Consider the following 15,537-nt stretch of genomic DNA (forward strand, 5'->3'; position numbering starts at 1 on the left):
TCCAGGGGCTAGGACTCTCCTGGGACCATTCCCAAGAGGCAGCCCGCATGTAGCCCCTCTTCTCTGCAGGCCACCAGGGCACATGCCTGCCAGTTGGCCTCAGTACATGTAAACCTTCCTGGACTTGTGCCATTTACCAATACACAATGTAGTCAGTGTTGTCTATAGGCTTGAAATCACCCAGCATGATTTAATGCTCTGTATTCTTTTAAAAGGAAAATTAAAAGACGAATACATTGCATTTCTTTGGTGAAAGCTGGGTCCTGCAGAATCCAGTTATGTGATTTGTATGGATACACAAACGTCTTGAGCATGTGGAACAGGTATTTGACCCTTGCCCTGCTCTTCTGTCCTTCGTCAGTCTGGCTAGATGTACACCGAGCTTAATGTACGACTGATGTGAACACATCGGGAACTACCCTGCACACACCACACCTCAACCTATTTACTGTGAATAGGGCGGAAGCGAGCACCGTATTACACTGTTTGTATTGATTCGGGAGCCACACCTTGTTATTAGCTTATCTTTGGGCTATGATTGTGAGGCATCCTCCGGTATTTACACTTATGCCCCTGGTTTTCTGGTTTTATTTAAACATGTTATGGATGCATTTCTTCATCGCTAAATTGGGGGCAATTCTTTCTGCATGAGATTGTTATGAAGCCACATTAATTAATGTTTATAAGGCACACAGAGGATATCCCAGGGTGAATGAGATAGGTTAGTGGAAAGTATTTTTCTTATTCGTAATAGGACAGCACATTCTCCTTGAATGCATACAAAAAGAGAATATACACACTGGCTTAGAATGGGTAAAGTTTATCTAAAATACAGATAAAGGTGGGATTCATTTTCATTAGCCGTCTAAAATTTCGGTATCTCAGCTTGGTCATCCTTCTAGGCTCTTTACATTGTTGGTAGAGGCAGAAAACCTCAGGCAATGACTTGTTTTACCTAAGGGTAACAGGATGCCTCTTCCTTTCAAAGAATCTATTTCTCCCCTTTGGCTGTGGAGCCTAAACTAGTTCTTACAAGATATCCGGTTCCCATGTGCACAAAATGAGATTAATCACAGACTTACTGTTTTGTGCTATCAACTACTGTTAGGTATTATTTATTCATAAGAATGATATGGCTGATTTATCAGCTATTAAAAAAACGTTACGCATCCTAACCACCATAATTCTCCATATCCTTTAAGTCAAGCTGGACAGCCACCTTACAAAAACTGTACAGACGTACACCCAGCTCTAGCATTGCACACGTGGGTTATTATTACGCTGTGCTGTTAGTGTACAGACCCGACACAGGAGAATCTACATGGAAACTCTACGTCCTGGAGGCATGAGCTCAGGTTTCTTCGCTGAATGCATGACAAGCCCTAACCACAGAAATTGAATACGTTGCAGGAATCTATTTAGACTTGACATCAAAGTGAGCTCATGTTTGGAAGAAGAAAAGGAGGAGTAGAAATAGGTGAAGGAGGAGGAAACACCTTGGGTACAGGTGTAAGATCAGTGAATCATTATTGTAGGTCACTATAATATTCCTATTCAGGAATATTTTCTTGGCAGTCGCTACCCTGCCATTTTCCCTAGTCTCCCTTCCTATGGTCAAAATATTTTTCCTGCAAGAAACTCAGAGTATTTTGAAACTGTCAATATCAGATTAGTGAATAAGATATTTTTACCCAAACCTGTGTTCCAAGTTCTTTATAGCAAGGGCTGTGCCCTTGCCATAGGTGTGATATCTAGCATACAAGTTCCAGAGTTTCTGGTTGCTATGGCATTATAGATAAACTATTATTATTTGGAATTAATAAAATATTTTTAAACCTCCTATAATCCATAGTTGTAATATATTGGATATAGTCCACTCAGGAATCAAATTCTATTCATACATGTACTCAACATACTGACTACTCATATTTTAGGAAATACTGAATGAAACTCTGTAATTTCATATCGTCGTGCAAGGAAAAAAAAAAAACAAACTATACATTCATGGGGAATCTGAACTAAAGTGGCAATAAGAGTTGCTTTATATGCTATATATGGTCCAGTGTTTGATTCTCTGAGTGATGCAGTCTTGCAGACATTCTGCTATGATCATGAGGAATATCCTGGCTGTATTTTTACTACTGCTATTATTACTTTCAGTACTGTAATTCCCACGATATTAGTGTATTTGTGATTATTATCACACCTGAACAATCAGATTTATTCCTTCACTGTAGGAAGCTGTAGAATTCAAAAACGTGAGCGAATGTGGAGTTATTAATATTAAGAGATCATAAATACTGCGTGAGATACTATGAGATAGCATATATGTCATATACTGGGAGTACATCTCAGGACATTGTAACCTGTATTCTAGGATATTTTTCTCCTACCAGAAAAAAAAAATAATAAATATATATATATATGTAGTTAATACAACTATGAATGGATTTCAATTTTACTTACTATACAAAATCTTTACTGTCATTTCTGACACATTAAATGCAATACACATGGAACAGAATGCAACTTGCATCCTGTCTGGCCACACTTCACAAGCTGATAAGTGAAGCTCTCACACTTGAAACACTGGAAGTAATATTATAATTAACTGTGCAAAGATCTTTAATTATATTGGTAATATTAAAAAAGCGAATAAACATAGGAATGGAGTAACACTCTCGAAGAGCATTAAAGTATTAAAATAGTTGGTCAAAGAACTCTCTGAAAAATAGAAGTTGATTTTTCTCCAATCTTGAAGAGCTCATAAATTTCAAGTTCTTTAGAAAAAAAAAATGTCAAATGTTACACTGGTTGATTTCAGAAATTTGTAATTCATTAACATGACACATATTCAAGACTCAGTTAAAAAGGCAGACAAAGGATCCTATCAGAAAGAAAATACAATACATAAGCAATTAACGTCCATCAGCCTAGTATTATGAAATACAGATTTCCTCAGATAGGTTTCTTATTTGAAGATCAGAAGTTTGACTGACAAAGGTAGTGGCACTAATGTATAAAATAAAGCTACTGTAGATGTTTGAATTGCACAAGTTTATGAAAGAAATAGAGATTTAAAAAGTACTTAATTTAAAGTATATGGATTAACAACTAGTTGTGACAGAGGTGAAGGGGTAACTGCAAATGGAGAGCCATTTGGGTGTAAGTATTAAGACTATTTCTAAAGCACTGTGGCCAGATTTGACAATCACATTTCTAAAAAAAAAAAAGTACTGAAAACATGCAAAAAATTTGGCGAGTGATAAAACATCCGGAATATATGCCTGACAATAACAGTTTAACCAAGATTAATTCTTTATTTAATCGAAAAAAGTGAAGACATTACAAAATGAAAACATGAATACCTGCACAGAGAAGAGGTTACTGACAGTAAAGTGATCTGTAGCATAACAGGTAGTTAAAAGTTGTCACTAGGCATTCAGACAAGAAAAAATACGATGAGTAACAGTGCCAGTAATTATTGACAGAGCTCATAAGTACTTCATTCAAAATATTAAAGAAATGAAGATGGTCATATGGCACAGAGATAAAAGATATCACTCTTTCCTTTTGCTTTGCTGCAGAAAGTTAAATAGAAGTTATTTGTTTGTTTGTTTGTTTTTTTAATTTTTATTCAGAAACATTCAGAAGTATGATTTTCTTATGTAGTTAAATAGCCTCTGTGAACTTTGAATACATCCCTGGGCCCTCTACCTAAAGATACCCTTGCTAGAGCATGCTGGTACCATATACCTTATGTACTTCTATTAACTTTTGGCTATATGGTGGCTATTTTCATGGGCAGAGTTAACTGTTCATTTTTTTTTTTTCTCACTCAGTGTCTGATGCATGTTATTATTTCACATTACAGCAACATTTTTTTTTTCCTCTTTAACAACCGATCTCTTCAAAGGCTTTTGGAAAACAGAGACAGATTGAGTCATCCATAGCTTCCCTGACATGCTAAAAGATTTCTTAAAACACCAAAGAAATTTTCCTTCCCCAGAAGGTTGTGCTACCATATTGACATATTGACATATTCCGTGCTTATTTTTTATTTTATTTTTTAAATTTCTTCGGACAGTTTCAGACAGGGCTCTTTGGTGCTGAAATAAGGCTTATTGAACTGTTGTTGTTCAAGGATACCCATAAAACTCATTTCAAAGATGGATCAAATAGTCACCAATTGCTAGCAGCTGGGAAATTCTAATGCAGAATTACTGTTGATTAGCTTCTTTTGTTGTTACCTTCTATTCTGCTGCTTGTTTCCACCAGACACAGCCTACCTTTGCTTTAATGCTTTTACATTCTTACAAGAAGTACAACATTTACGATTGTTCTAGGAGTTACAGCTTCCAATCCATTTTGTTAGCTGTTGACTTAAATGGCATGTACAGACAGTTTGTTATCAAATTCCTTCTGAACCATCCAGCACGAACAGTCCCATGCTTGTGACTGTATCAGATGCTGCCATGTGGAAACTCAGAAATTTAAAGTGAAATAAATGAGGTACAGATAAAAAGAATAAAATGAAGCTATCGTGCTGGCAAGGGTACACTTACATTTACTTCAGAGCAGCATTGTCATACATTACCTAGCACTTCCTTAGGCTATATTCTTAAAAACAAGTTTAAAAGTATTAACAATACATACAGAAAGTTGTACAAATGTACACAAGGGATGATGTGAGAAATAGTAACAACCCTCGCTCGCCCTTGGGCTGCTCAGATTGGAGCACTGAAGTTTACTAAACTTGATTAAAATTAGCATCTGGAGTTAAAGAAGAGAAGATGTAACTTGTGGAGTTGAAGGTGAATCACAGAAGAATTTATGTTGGAAGGGATGCCGTAAGACTGTTTAGTCCAAACTTCTGCTCAAAGCTGGGATGACTTTGACACAGATTGCTCAGGCTCTGGTTGGGTTGCTCAGGTTGGGTTCACAATATCTTTTTTCCCAGCTGCAACTTCTGCCCATTGCCTTTAATGTTTTTTCTGTGCATCTCTGAAGGGACTCCGGCTCTGACTTCTTTGCACTTTCCCAGAAGGTACCTGTAGACAGCGATAAGTTCTTCTCAAAGCTGTCTCTTCTCTGGGACAAGCAAACACAGCTCCTTCTGTCCCTCTACATCACATGCTCCAGTCCCTGGCCATCTTGGTGGTCCTCCTACGGTGGTCACACCAGTATGTCCACATGTTTCTTGTATGGGGAGCCCAACACTGGACACCGCGCTGCAGGTGCTGTGTCACAAGAGTCAGACAGAGGAAAGAAGAACCTCCCTTGTCCTGCTGGCTTCACTCTCGCTATTGCAGCCCAGAATGTGGCTGACCTTCTTCACTGCAGACTCATGTTCAGCTTGCTGTCCAGAAGGACCCACAGGTCTGTTTCTGCAGAGGTGCTTTCTGGCCCAGTCCCCACCCTGTGCTGTTGCAAGGCATTATTCCATCCCAGATGCAGGACTGCCTTTTCCCTGGTTGAATTTCATACAGGTTTTGCCAGCCCATTTCTCCAGCATGTCAAGGTACCTCTAACAGCCCTAACATCCAGTACAATGACTGCTCCTCCCAGCTGGATATCCTCTGTGAAACTGTGAAGGTTGCACGTTGCTCCACTGTCAAAGCCATTAATGTAGATGTTAAACAGTGCTGTCCCAATATTAATGCCCAAGGAGTACCACCCATAAACAGCCACCGTGACATTTTCAGCCAGTTGCTCCACAGTTTTTGAAAACTTTCTTCATAATTCACCCAGCCAGTCCATATTGCTGCGATTTAGCTACAAAGATGCTGCCGGAGACCAAAAGCTTGCCAAATTGACGGCAAATGAAATCCACAGTTCTGCATTCAGCCACAAATCCAGTCATTGTAGAGAGCAATTAGGTTGGTCATACACAATTTGTACTTGGCAAATCCGTGCTGGTTTTTCCCAATCACCTTCTCCTTCCTCATGTGCCTGGACTTGGCTTACAGAAGGATTTGCTCCATAATCTTCCCAAGGAATGAAGTAGAGCCAGCTGGCCTGTATTTCCCCAGCTTTTACTCCTTGGCTTTCTGGGTGTGACATGAGGGGTGTAACTAGATGATCTTTAAGGCTCCTTCCAACCCAAACTATTCTATGATTTTGCGATTTGCTTCTGTGGCCACAGGAACTTCCGATCATTGCAAGCGTCTGAAGAGACAAAGAAAAGCCTTGCATTTGTAGCGATAAAGTTATCAATATTTAAGATTTGAGAGGTCCATCTAAAATGTGTATCCTAATTAAAAGAACGTTCCTTTCAACTAAAAGCTGGCAGTCTGTGATTGTTTCCAATCCCCCACTTCTGGGCTAAGATAATGGTGGGTGTGCTGCTCCTACAGGCTCCACCAGGAGCCATCTCTCCCTATTGTCACACATTCACTGGTTGGTTCCTTCTCAGAAACGTGGCATTTAACAAGCTACTTAAGGAGTCCAGCCCTCCCAGGGATGGGTGCCTGGCTTTGTTAACCGCAGAATGATTGCATTTCCTCACCACTTCCTCTTCTCTGAAACGTCTCTGCAGTCACTTGGCAGAGGATGGAGGAGCAGGAGAGGGCGATGCTGTCTGAAAGATTCTCTCACCACGATCACAGTTAGATGACATGTCTTAAATTGTGCTTGTGTTATTACACACTTGGAGTCCCTGTATTCTCTGGCACAGTGCTGTGTCATGGTGCATGATATCAGCCGTGCATCCTGCTTGGCTTTGTGTTCAGGTTGCTTAAGGGATACCCAGCTCGCTCTTCCTCAGATATTGGTTGTACTCCACCAAACACATGGGAAGCGTGGGAACAGACTGACAATAAAGGCTGGGTCACCTGTCTAGCCTCAGTCTTCCTCTGCTTCTTCCAAATGAGCATCCAGACCAGTGGATGTTTCCTGAGCTTTGAGGAGGTTGCCTGTGAATATCAAGCAGCTCTCCTGGGCTCCTGTGTCTTTCAGAGCACCAGCCCCTGGGAACTAACCCACCAGAAATTATTATAGAGTTATTATTCTGCTACTTGCTTCTTTTGCTTCCCATCTCCACATCCTATGACTTACTTAGGAATAGACCAGGCAAGCCCAATTCTCTCACTATTAGAATCAGCCAGGAAGAAATAACAAATTTATATTATTCAATAAGTTTATTTATTTATTTTGACATGTATTAATAAACTGCTCCTCAGAGTATGTTAATACAATTATAACCATTTTATTGTGCTCTTTACAGCAGCATCTTTGGCTTCCCTCACGTGTTCACTTGCCACTTTCTTAATGAAAAGGCAAGTATTTTATTTCTGTTGGTGCTTCTGTCTGCATATGACATAAAATACGTATCCACAAACACTCTACCAAAGTCCACACAGTCATATTCGTGTATACAAGCTGAGCGTCTGGTACAAGTGTTCCTTTGTGAATTCTTGAGGTAGTCGTCCCTCCCTAGAGATCTCCAAAAGCCACCTGGACATGGCCCTGGGCAGCCTGCTCTGGGTGGCCCTGCTTGAGCAGGGGTTGGAGCAGGTGGCCTCCAGTGGGCCCGGTCAACCTCAAATAATCTGTGAGTTTGTGGTTCTGTGAATACGAATTCAGATGTATTCTTCTGTGTCCACGATCGCATCTGTTCTATTTTTGGGCAGTTATCTGGTTGATCTTTGTCATTTGGGCATACTTTAATATTAGATCCTCTTCCAGTGTAAGACTTTCCAGGTTTTATTTTTAAGTATCCTGCTCTGGTACACAGATACAACCTAAAACTTTGAGACAAGACTTAAGGCAAAATAAAGGTTTGTGACTAGACAGAGGGTTGACTGGAGATCACCACAGTCCACAGCAGATAAAGTAAATATATCATGTGCCCCTGTCCATGTGTAATAGCTGCCTTTTTGTAATCCCAACAGTTTAGGGTGTTACCTTCCCTTCTGGAAGTCTATTTAGCTACCGGGTAGAGCCGTGACTCCTACCTCGCGGACAAGTGACTTCATTCCCACCAGGGCTTTACAACCTTCGTAAAATCTTCCTGGATATTAATTGCCTCTTGCAATGAGAATGGATGGCTCACAGGCTAGCACCAAGCCCAGCACCGCAACACCCTGGGACGGGCACTACAAACCCAAGCAAGGAAGCACGGCACACTTGCACAGCAGCCTTTGCTGGGGATTTCCCTGCCTGTCCCCAGGCCAGAGAGATGGCTGTGTGGCAACTTGGGCTTGGCATGGAGAGGGGGCTGTAGAAGATAATTTCAAGCTCTTTTACAAGATAACAGCTGGTTTTTTTCTGTTTTCTTTCCAATATACAACAACTGAATATTCTCCTGTTTTTAGTATTAGCTTTTTCAGCTTGTTTCATACAAAAATGTTTCTTTTTTTTTTTTTTTACAAAAATGTTCCCAATGTTGTTATGCACACATCCATCTACTACAAACATTTTATGATCAGAACCCTGCCAACTAAAATGCTTTAATGCAGAGCTGCCACTGCTTGAAAAATGTTCAAGAAAACTCTTGAACTTTTATGGGAAATTTGTGATTTCACTATACAGTGGAGGAAATGTAATGTTTTACATGTGTCTGGCTTGCCTAGAACTACCTCGTGGGTCTTCAGGTTCTTTTGAAATAGGGTACTGGGACTGAAGCCGCAGCTGATCGTACCTGAATAAGGCACTGGAAAGGCCCGTGAGTTTATATGAGTGACCGAACAGCATTGAGCTAACATCAGGGAGATCCCAACATATTTTTTTTTTAATTCCATTCCAAAGAGCTGGCATTGCTTTTCTCGAGGCTTGATTGCACTATACATAAACTGAAGTTAATAATAATCCCCACTTATCTCACTAGGGTGTTATATGACTAAACTATTGTTTATAAAATTTATAACCCTGTGGCGAATACTTCCGCATGATCTTCTGGGGATAGGGCACAGCAAGCCTCTAATGAGGACTGGCAGTCGGGCTCTCCATCAAGATCATACGGATCTGCAGAATATCCCAGTGGCAGAGTGAAAGGTTGAATGTGCGCCAGGTTGCACAGGTTCAGAGGCCCAGAGGCTGACACATCCTTTATGTAACTCCTTTACCACAGCTTTGTTCCCCTCGCATCACACAGATAAAGGTATGCCCAGCACCCTCGCTGCCACCTATGCTCACATAGTTACAGCAGAGACTGTGAAATAGCGCACAGCTTGAGCAACCAGCACCCCTCCACCTAACGACATCGCTGTAAGCGGCTTCTGCAGGGGACTATGCCCTACATTTCAGGCCACTACTAGCACAGAAGCAAAGATGCAAAATCATCCCTACAAACAGCCACCCGCCTTCAGGTGGCTGACACACCCAGTGAAGTGGGTGCAGCAGCAGTGACACACACCTATGGAAAAGGTTGGATTTGGTAGTTAGCAAGGTGCTGCAGATCTGACTATACATGTTGGTGTCGTTTCAACACCGTGCCCTCAAAACATCAGCTGATAGTTTGGCATTGCCACTCTCCGGCATGTACACATACGAATCCCTCATTGCAAAAGCGTGCTTGCCACACCTCGCAAATGATAGAAGCTGTGACAGATATCACTGCAGATAAAAATCTTAGCTGTGTAAAAGTATGAGAAACCATGTACGAAAAGTATCAGTAGGGTGAATAGGAGATGGTACGCATACAGGTTTTTATCATCCTTGTGCCCGTGGAACACTTATTTTTAAAAGGAAGCTGAAATGCAGATAAAGCTATGAACTTGCACCTGCCAAGTATACAGCAAATCTGATACACTGTGCATTACAAATTAGCTTTGGTTAGGGTGAAATCTCCCACAAAGGAAATCATTATAAATAAATCTTTCGGAATGGGAAACACCAGGCTAATGGCTCCTTTTCGGGACCAGTAGGCACAGCAGCAGCTGGGGTAGAATGCAGCTCAGCACTGCGGGCCGATACTTCTGCTCACTGACCAGACTTGCAGAAAACAGGGTTAGCTCTACGATTTAAAACCTGTAAACATGATGATCTGGAATTGAGCTGTAGCTACGTTTACTTGGGAACACAACCTGATGTAACTTGGGAGGAAGCTGTTTACTGCTTCCCTGGTCTCCTCCTCTCTGTGCAGAAAGGTGGAGAAGAAATGTCCATATGTAACTAAAATCCTCTGGAAACAAAAGTTGTATTTACATCACTAGGAATTCCCTCTGTTGGATCTGGCCCTTCAGTATTTAAGCCATGATATTAAATATATTTAAATTCTGAGTTTAGATAGAGCTCCAGCAAAAATGGTTGAGGTTTAAAACTTGCAGTTGGTACGGACTGGAAATAAAATGCAACACTGCTGCAGGTATATTCAAGTTATGTCAAACCTAGTGGGAACTTACATTAAAGGTTCATTTTGGCCACAGTCGTCACTGAGGACTGACATCTCTGGATACTTTCTGATACTTCGCTCCAAAATACTTGTTTTGGAAAAATCTGTTTTGATGCAGTAAAACGTATGGGAGGACAGATGGCATCTAGCAGACTGTTCAGAAGACAAAGAGCTGGATCTGTTTCAGGTCCTACTGAAGACTCTCTGTGACAGAGCTGTGTAATCCCTTAGTTACCCCACCTCAAATTACAGATGTAACAATATGTTACGTAATAAAAAAAATTAATTAGTGCTGAAAGACACATTGTTGGTATTAATGCTTTTTTAAAAAAATATGGTTGTTTGAAAACAGACTCTTTTAAGCTTGTATAGCATAAAAGTGCATTAAACCAGCCTCTGCACTGAAGCAGGTAGCAGTTTTACTATTGCATATGCACATACTTAAGCCTGTACTTGTTGATTCAAAGATCAGACAAGCTATTTTGGCACAACTAGCCATCTTCATAATGCGTATCAGCTAGAAAGCTTTGATGCAAGGACCATACAAATTTGATGGGCTGTGTAAAGAAATTTCATATGCTAGGAACTAGTTTGCTGATTTATTTCAGCATTTTCCCTCTTAAAGCATATATGAAATCAAATGAAAAATATGCTAGTTCAGTATCTAAAATATTTAAAACACATATTTTCTAAAATTAAGGTCTTCTGAACAATTTTAAGTTGGTCATGCTTAACATATACAATAATTTTTACCCCTTTTTATTAATAAGTGAGTTGGTTGTCTCTTACCACATGCCCTAATATGTAGATCTGTCAAAATTGATTCAAGTCCTCTAATGGCTTCCCCACCAGGAAAGTTCTTGGTTGTCATAATGCTCTTTGTAGGTGAGCAAAGTTCCTTTACTCCTATTTATATCTTTTGATGAGCTGTCCGGAGGAGATCGCTAGTGGCAATATACAAAGCTCCAGCTGCTTTCTCCCTAATACACCTCACAAATGTTATTCCGCATACCCTAAATGTCACTTTCCCCTCACAGCAGTCTCATTACTAGCCTGAAGCAAACCCCAAGTGTTTTCAGTAATTGCAGAAGCATTGTCTCATTCATCAAATATTATAGTAGAACACACTTTACTGAAATTCATGAGTAAATGCTTTTCACGTGCATTGCTAACTGCACTGATCACCTGGACTTTGTAACAGAATCCCAGAATGGCTGGGGTTGGCAGGCCCCTCTGGAGGCCACCTGCTCCAGCCCCTGCTCAAGCAGGGACACCCAGAGCAGGCTGCCCAGGACTACATCCAGGTGGCTTCTGAACATCTCCAAGGCAGGAGGCACCACAGGCTCTCTGGGCAACCTGTGCCAGTGCTCCATCATCCGCACAGCACAGAAGTGCTTCCTGATGTCCAGAGGGAACCTCTCATGTTTCAGTCTGTGCCTACTGCCTCTTTCCCTGGCACTGGGCAACACTGAAAAGATCCTGGCTCCATCCTCTTTACAGCTTCCCTTCAGGTACGTATGTCCCCCCTGAGCCTCCTCTTCTCCAGGCTGAACAGTCCCAGCTCTCAGCCTCTCCTCACAGCAGAGGTGCTCCAGTCCCTTCATCATCTTCGTGGCCCTTTGCTGGACTGTCTCCAGTCTGTCCATATTTCTTCCGTGGTATTCTCTCATACTGGGGAGCCCAGAACTGGACCCAGCACTGCAGGTCTGACCTTACCAGCAATGAGTAGAGAGTAAGTAGCACCTCCCTTGACCTGCGGGAAATACTTTCCCTAATGCAGCCCAGGATGCCATTAGCTTTCTTTGTGGCAAGGGCACATAGCTGGCTCATGTTCAACTTGGTGTCCATCAGGACTCCCAGGTCCTTTTCTGCAGAGCTGCTTTCCAGCTGGGTGGCCCCCAGCATGAACTGCTTTCTGGGGTTGTTCCTCCTCAGATGTTCTTGGTGTTTCTCCCCAGGGAACATTTATACTGCTATTTATTTTGGTCATGAAGAATGAGAAAATGGCTTGAAAGTTCTGAGATGAGATACCACATTGTTTTTTTACAAACAGGTCTGGAAGGAAGACAAATTGTTTGTGTCATGGGGTATAAGAAAACCTCTAATAGGAGCTGGGAGGAGACCTTCCTTGGGGCTAGATATCCCACAACTTCCTGTTACCTTTTGCACCTTTCCTGAAGCACTCTGGCTCACCCGCTGCCAGCACAAGCACCCTGCAGCACTGGACAAGTGGCCAGAGCTTAGCTGGGATTTCCTGCATTCCTCTGGGGTTACCTGCAATGGGCCTGCCTTTTCTGAGAATAAATTTGCCCATCTGAGATGTCAGGATTTAGGAGCATGTGGATTACCTAGGTTAAAAAGTAGTAGATTTCAGATCTTGGTAATTAATGATATTTAAAAGTCATCTTTTTCTGACTACCTTTTTGCAGATTTCCTTGGATGCTTTTGGATGCTTTTATTTTGGATGCCTTCCTCCTTCTCCTCTCTTTAAGTAGAAGACTTGGTTCTCAATTTTCTTAGAGCCAGCACATCCTGCTGGGTGCACAAAGACAGGAAACTAGCTGGGATGTGTTTGGAAGCCCGTAGACCTACACCTAATTTAAAAACCATTTCTGTTTGTTTGCAGGTTGAAAGTTAAATTGATAATAGTTTATCATAAATTTAATCACATTTTTTAAGACAATGTCAATTCTTCAAGAACAAGAGAAGTTGCTCTTAGACTGCTCATCTCCTCCCTGTTGTCCATACTCTGCAACTCTGCTGCTCTTTTCAAGGCTTTTCAAGGCTTAATTGCTCTGTAAAGTTATGTATGTACAACCACATTACCAATATAAAGGAATTTATTGAGGTCAAAGAAAAGGTATTTAAACTGAAATAGATGAAACATTAAAATGGATCATATAGATATTTCATATACAATAATTATTATTGGTGTTAACTGTGCAAAAAAGTCTTCCATGGAATAAGTATATAATCATTCTAATAAAGAATTAAGCATATCTATGCTATAGTATAAATAATAATTATTATGAATACGTATTAATATTGCTTATCTTATTTGGCTTATGTATATTGCTGTTTTATTCCTTTTTGTTCCTTGTTAGGCTGTGGATCTTTATTCTGTGTGTTAGTGGTGCTCTGCTTATTCCACATCTTGCCTGACACCAGGAATGGTAAGGGACTGTGATCTTTTGTCATGTTCAATCAAGCCTGTCTGGATTTGGCTAAGACAAATGGCTATACACCAATCTGAAGTGTATAGCTTGTTTTTCTGGTTTCCTTTCAATTTAAGAGATAACATTAACAAAAATCAAAATCCTTGCTTTAGATGATGCCAAACACACACATGAAGTTTCTAACTGCACAATGACACGCTGCAGTGGTTTCACCTGAAGGAGGCACAGGAACCACAACTAACACTGTGCTGTCTGCCTGCAACTCGGGAAGCAGGTTGGTGTTCACTGCGCCCTACTTGGTGACAGATCCAGTGCAGGGCTCTCACCAGACCTTCTGCAATGATCAGCGTCATCAGAACAGAATGCAATCGAAGTCAGTACGATTAATGCAGAGTTTTGATTGACTCTTCCCACATGAGAGAACAAGTACCCATCCATCCATTAGCATATGGCAACCTTGCTTCGGCTCCAGCTTTTCTGCAGCATTGGGATAAACTGGACCACCCTCTCCATCCAGACCTCCAGAGGATGAGGTGGCTCCTCCTTCTTTTCCCGGTGTTGGTAATCCCTGCTCCCAAACGGCTGGTTTCCAAGCTGCAGGTACGGCGGCTCTGCTCGCCGCAGAGTAACCAGCAATGGCCAGTGTGCCTCTCTTGTCTGTAGGGCTGGGATCAGAGCTGCCAAGGCAGTCCAGGAGCCAAGTGGCAAGTGACTCACCCAGCAGGAGGAGTGCTAGCTGTGCTCACGAGGACCAAGTGACAACTAACGCATGGTACCAGTGTGCTGGGGGAGGGAGAGGTGGATACATCTCATCTGCTGTGTGCCAGAAGGAAAGCTCGCAAGACGGGCAGACAGGCTCCCCTCCTGTCCCTGTGAGGAAACCATCCCCAAATGTGTATTTCAGCTATCCACACTGTGTGGATCATAGGGGAGAAAGAGGCAAGCTAGGAGGAGGAGAAAAGAAGCAAAGGGTGTCAGGAACAGCTGGCGCACCCACATCAGGCAGAGGGCTTGTTTGGGTTGATCCTGATGAAGCAGGATTTCACCCACAGCACATGCAGCCTCACCTATTGCTGCCTTTGCCATGGAGGCTCCTTCTCCTGCAGCCTTCAGCGACAGCCTGGGTGGGGAAACCCCTCTGTGCCACGAAATTACCATAAAATCTCTTGAGGTGATGGACGAGGGCATGCAGGTGCGAGATACACGTTATTGGTGGATGGAGAAGAGTGGATGTGCTGCTGGTCAGGGAAAGACTGCCAGCAGCGGGAGAGGAAGGCGGAGGGGTCTGCTTTTATCAGTGCTGGGAGGGGAGGCAGCGGGAGATGAGGTTTCTTGGGGAAGACAGCCGAAGGGCTGCCGCCTCAGTATAAAATACCTGAGGTGAAGCGAATACGTGAGTGCCTCAGCCCGTCTGTGGGCACCGTGCGACAAGGGAAAGCCACGAGAGAGAAAATAACAGGAGACTGAAATATTTCTTCCCTATTACGTTATTTTTTTTTATTTATATGATAACATAAAAGGCAAAAGGAGGAATTCGGGCGCTTCTCCTCGAACCCGCACACGGCCCGCACCTGCTCCCGTCAGCGGGAGGCCGCCGCTGCCGGCCCCGCGCCTGCGCCCCCCCGCCCGCCGCCCGCCTCCTCGCCCTCCTCCCTGCCCGCGGGGCGCGGGAGCCGCTGACGGGAGCGAGGCGGAGTCTGGAGGGAAGATACCGAGAGATAGAGATTTAAATCACATCCCCGGCTCTACAAGGGCAGCGGCCGCAGCAGCCCCGGCGCAAAGCCACGGACGCACGCAACCGAGAGAGGTTCTGCCGGCTCCGCTGCTCGCCATGGGTGCCGCCGCCGCCGAGCCCCCCCGCGCCGCCGGCCTGGTGTCCAGCGTGCTGAACGACACCCTCGAGTTCTACCGCTGGACCTGGAGCATCCGAGGTAACGCCACCGGGCGGCCCCGGGCACCGGCCGCCCCCCCGAGCCCCGTCGCCATCACCGTGCCCGGCGCCCCCCGGCCGCGGGGGCAGCGGCGCCG

At 43.0% G+C, this 15,537-nt stretch overlaps 1 protein-coding gene across 1 annotated transcript in view; it reads left to right on the forward strand.

Annotated features, from left to right (window-relative positions):
- The first annotated feature begins 15,135 nt into the window (after positions 1–15,135).
- Positions 15,136–15,537, forward strand: part of ELOVL4 (ELOVL fatty acid elongase 4) — a 34,940-nt gene continuing 34,538 nt past the window's right edge. The window contains exon 1 of the mRNA XM_066994622.1: positions 15,136–15,440. Within this exon, the coding sequence (XP_066850723.1) occupies positions 15,341–15,440 (100 nt within the window). The 5' untranslated portion in view covers positions 15,136–15,340. The remainder of the gene's footprint in view (positions 15,441–15,537) is intronic.

This window comes from Anser cygnoides, chromosome 3 (assembly GCF_040182565.1).
Source record: "Anser cygnoides isolate HZ-2024a breed goose chromosome 3, Taihu_goose_T2T_genome, whole genome shotgun sequence".
Lineage (NCBI taxonomy): Eukaryota > Metazoa > Chordata > Aves > Anseriformes > Anatidae > Anser > Anser cygnoides.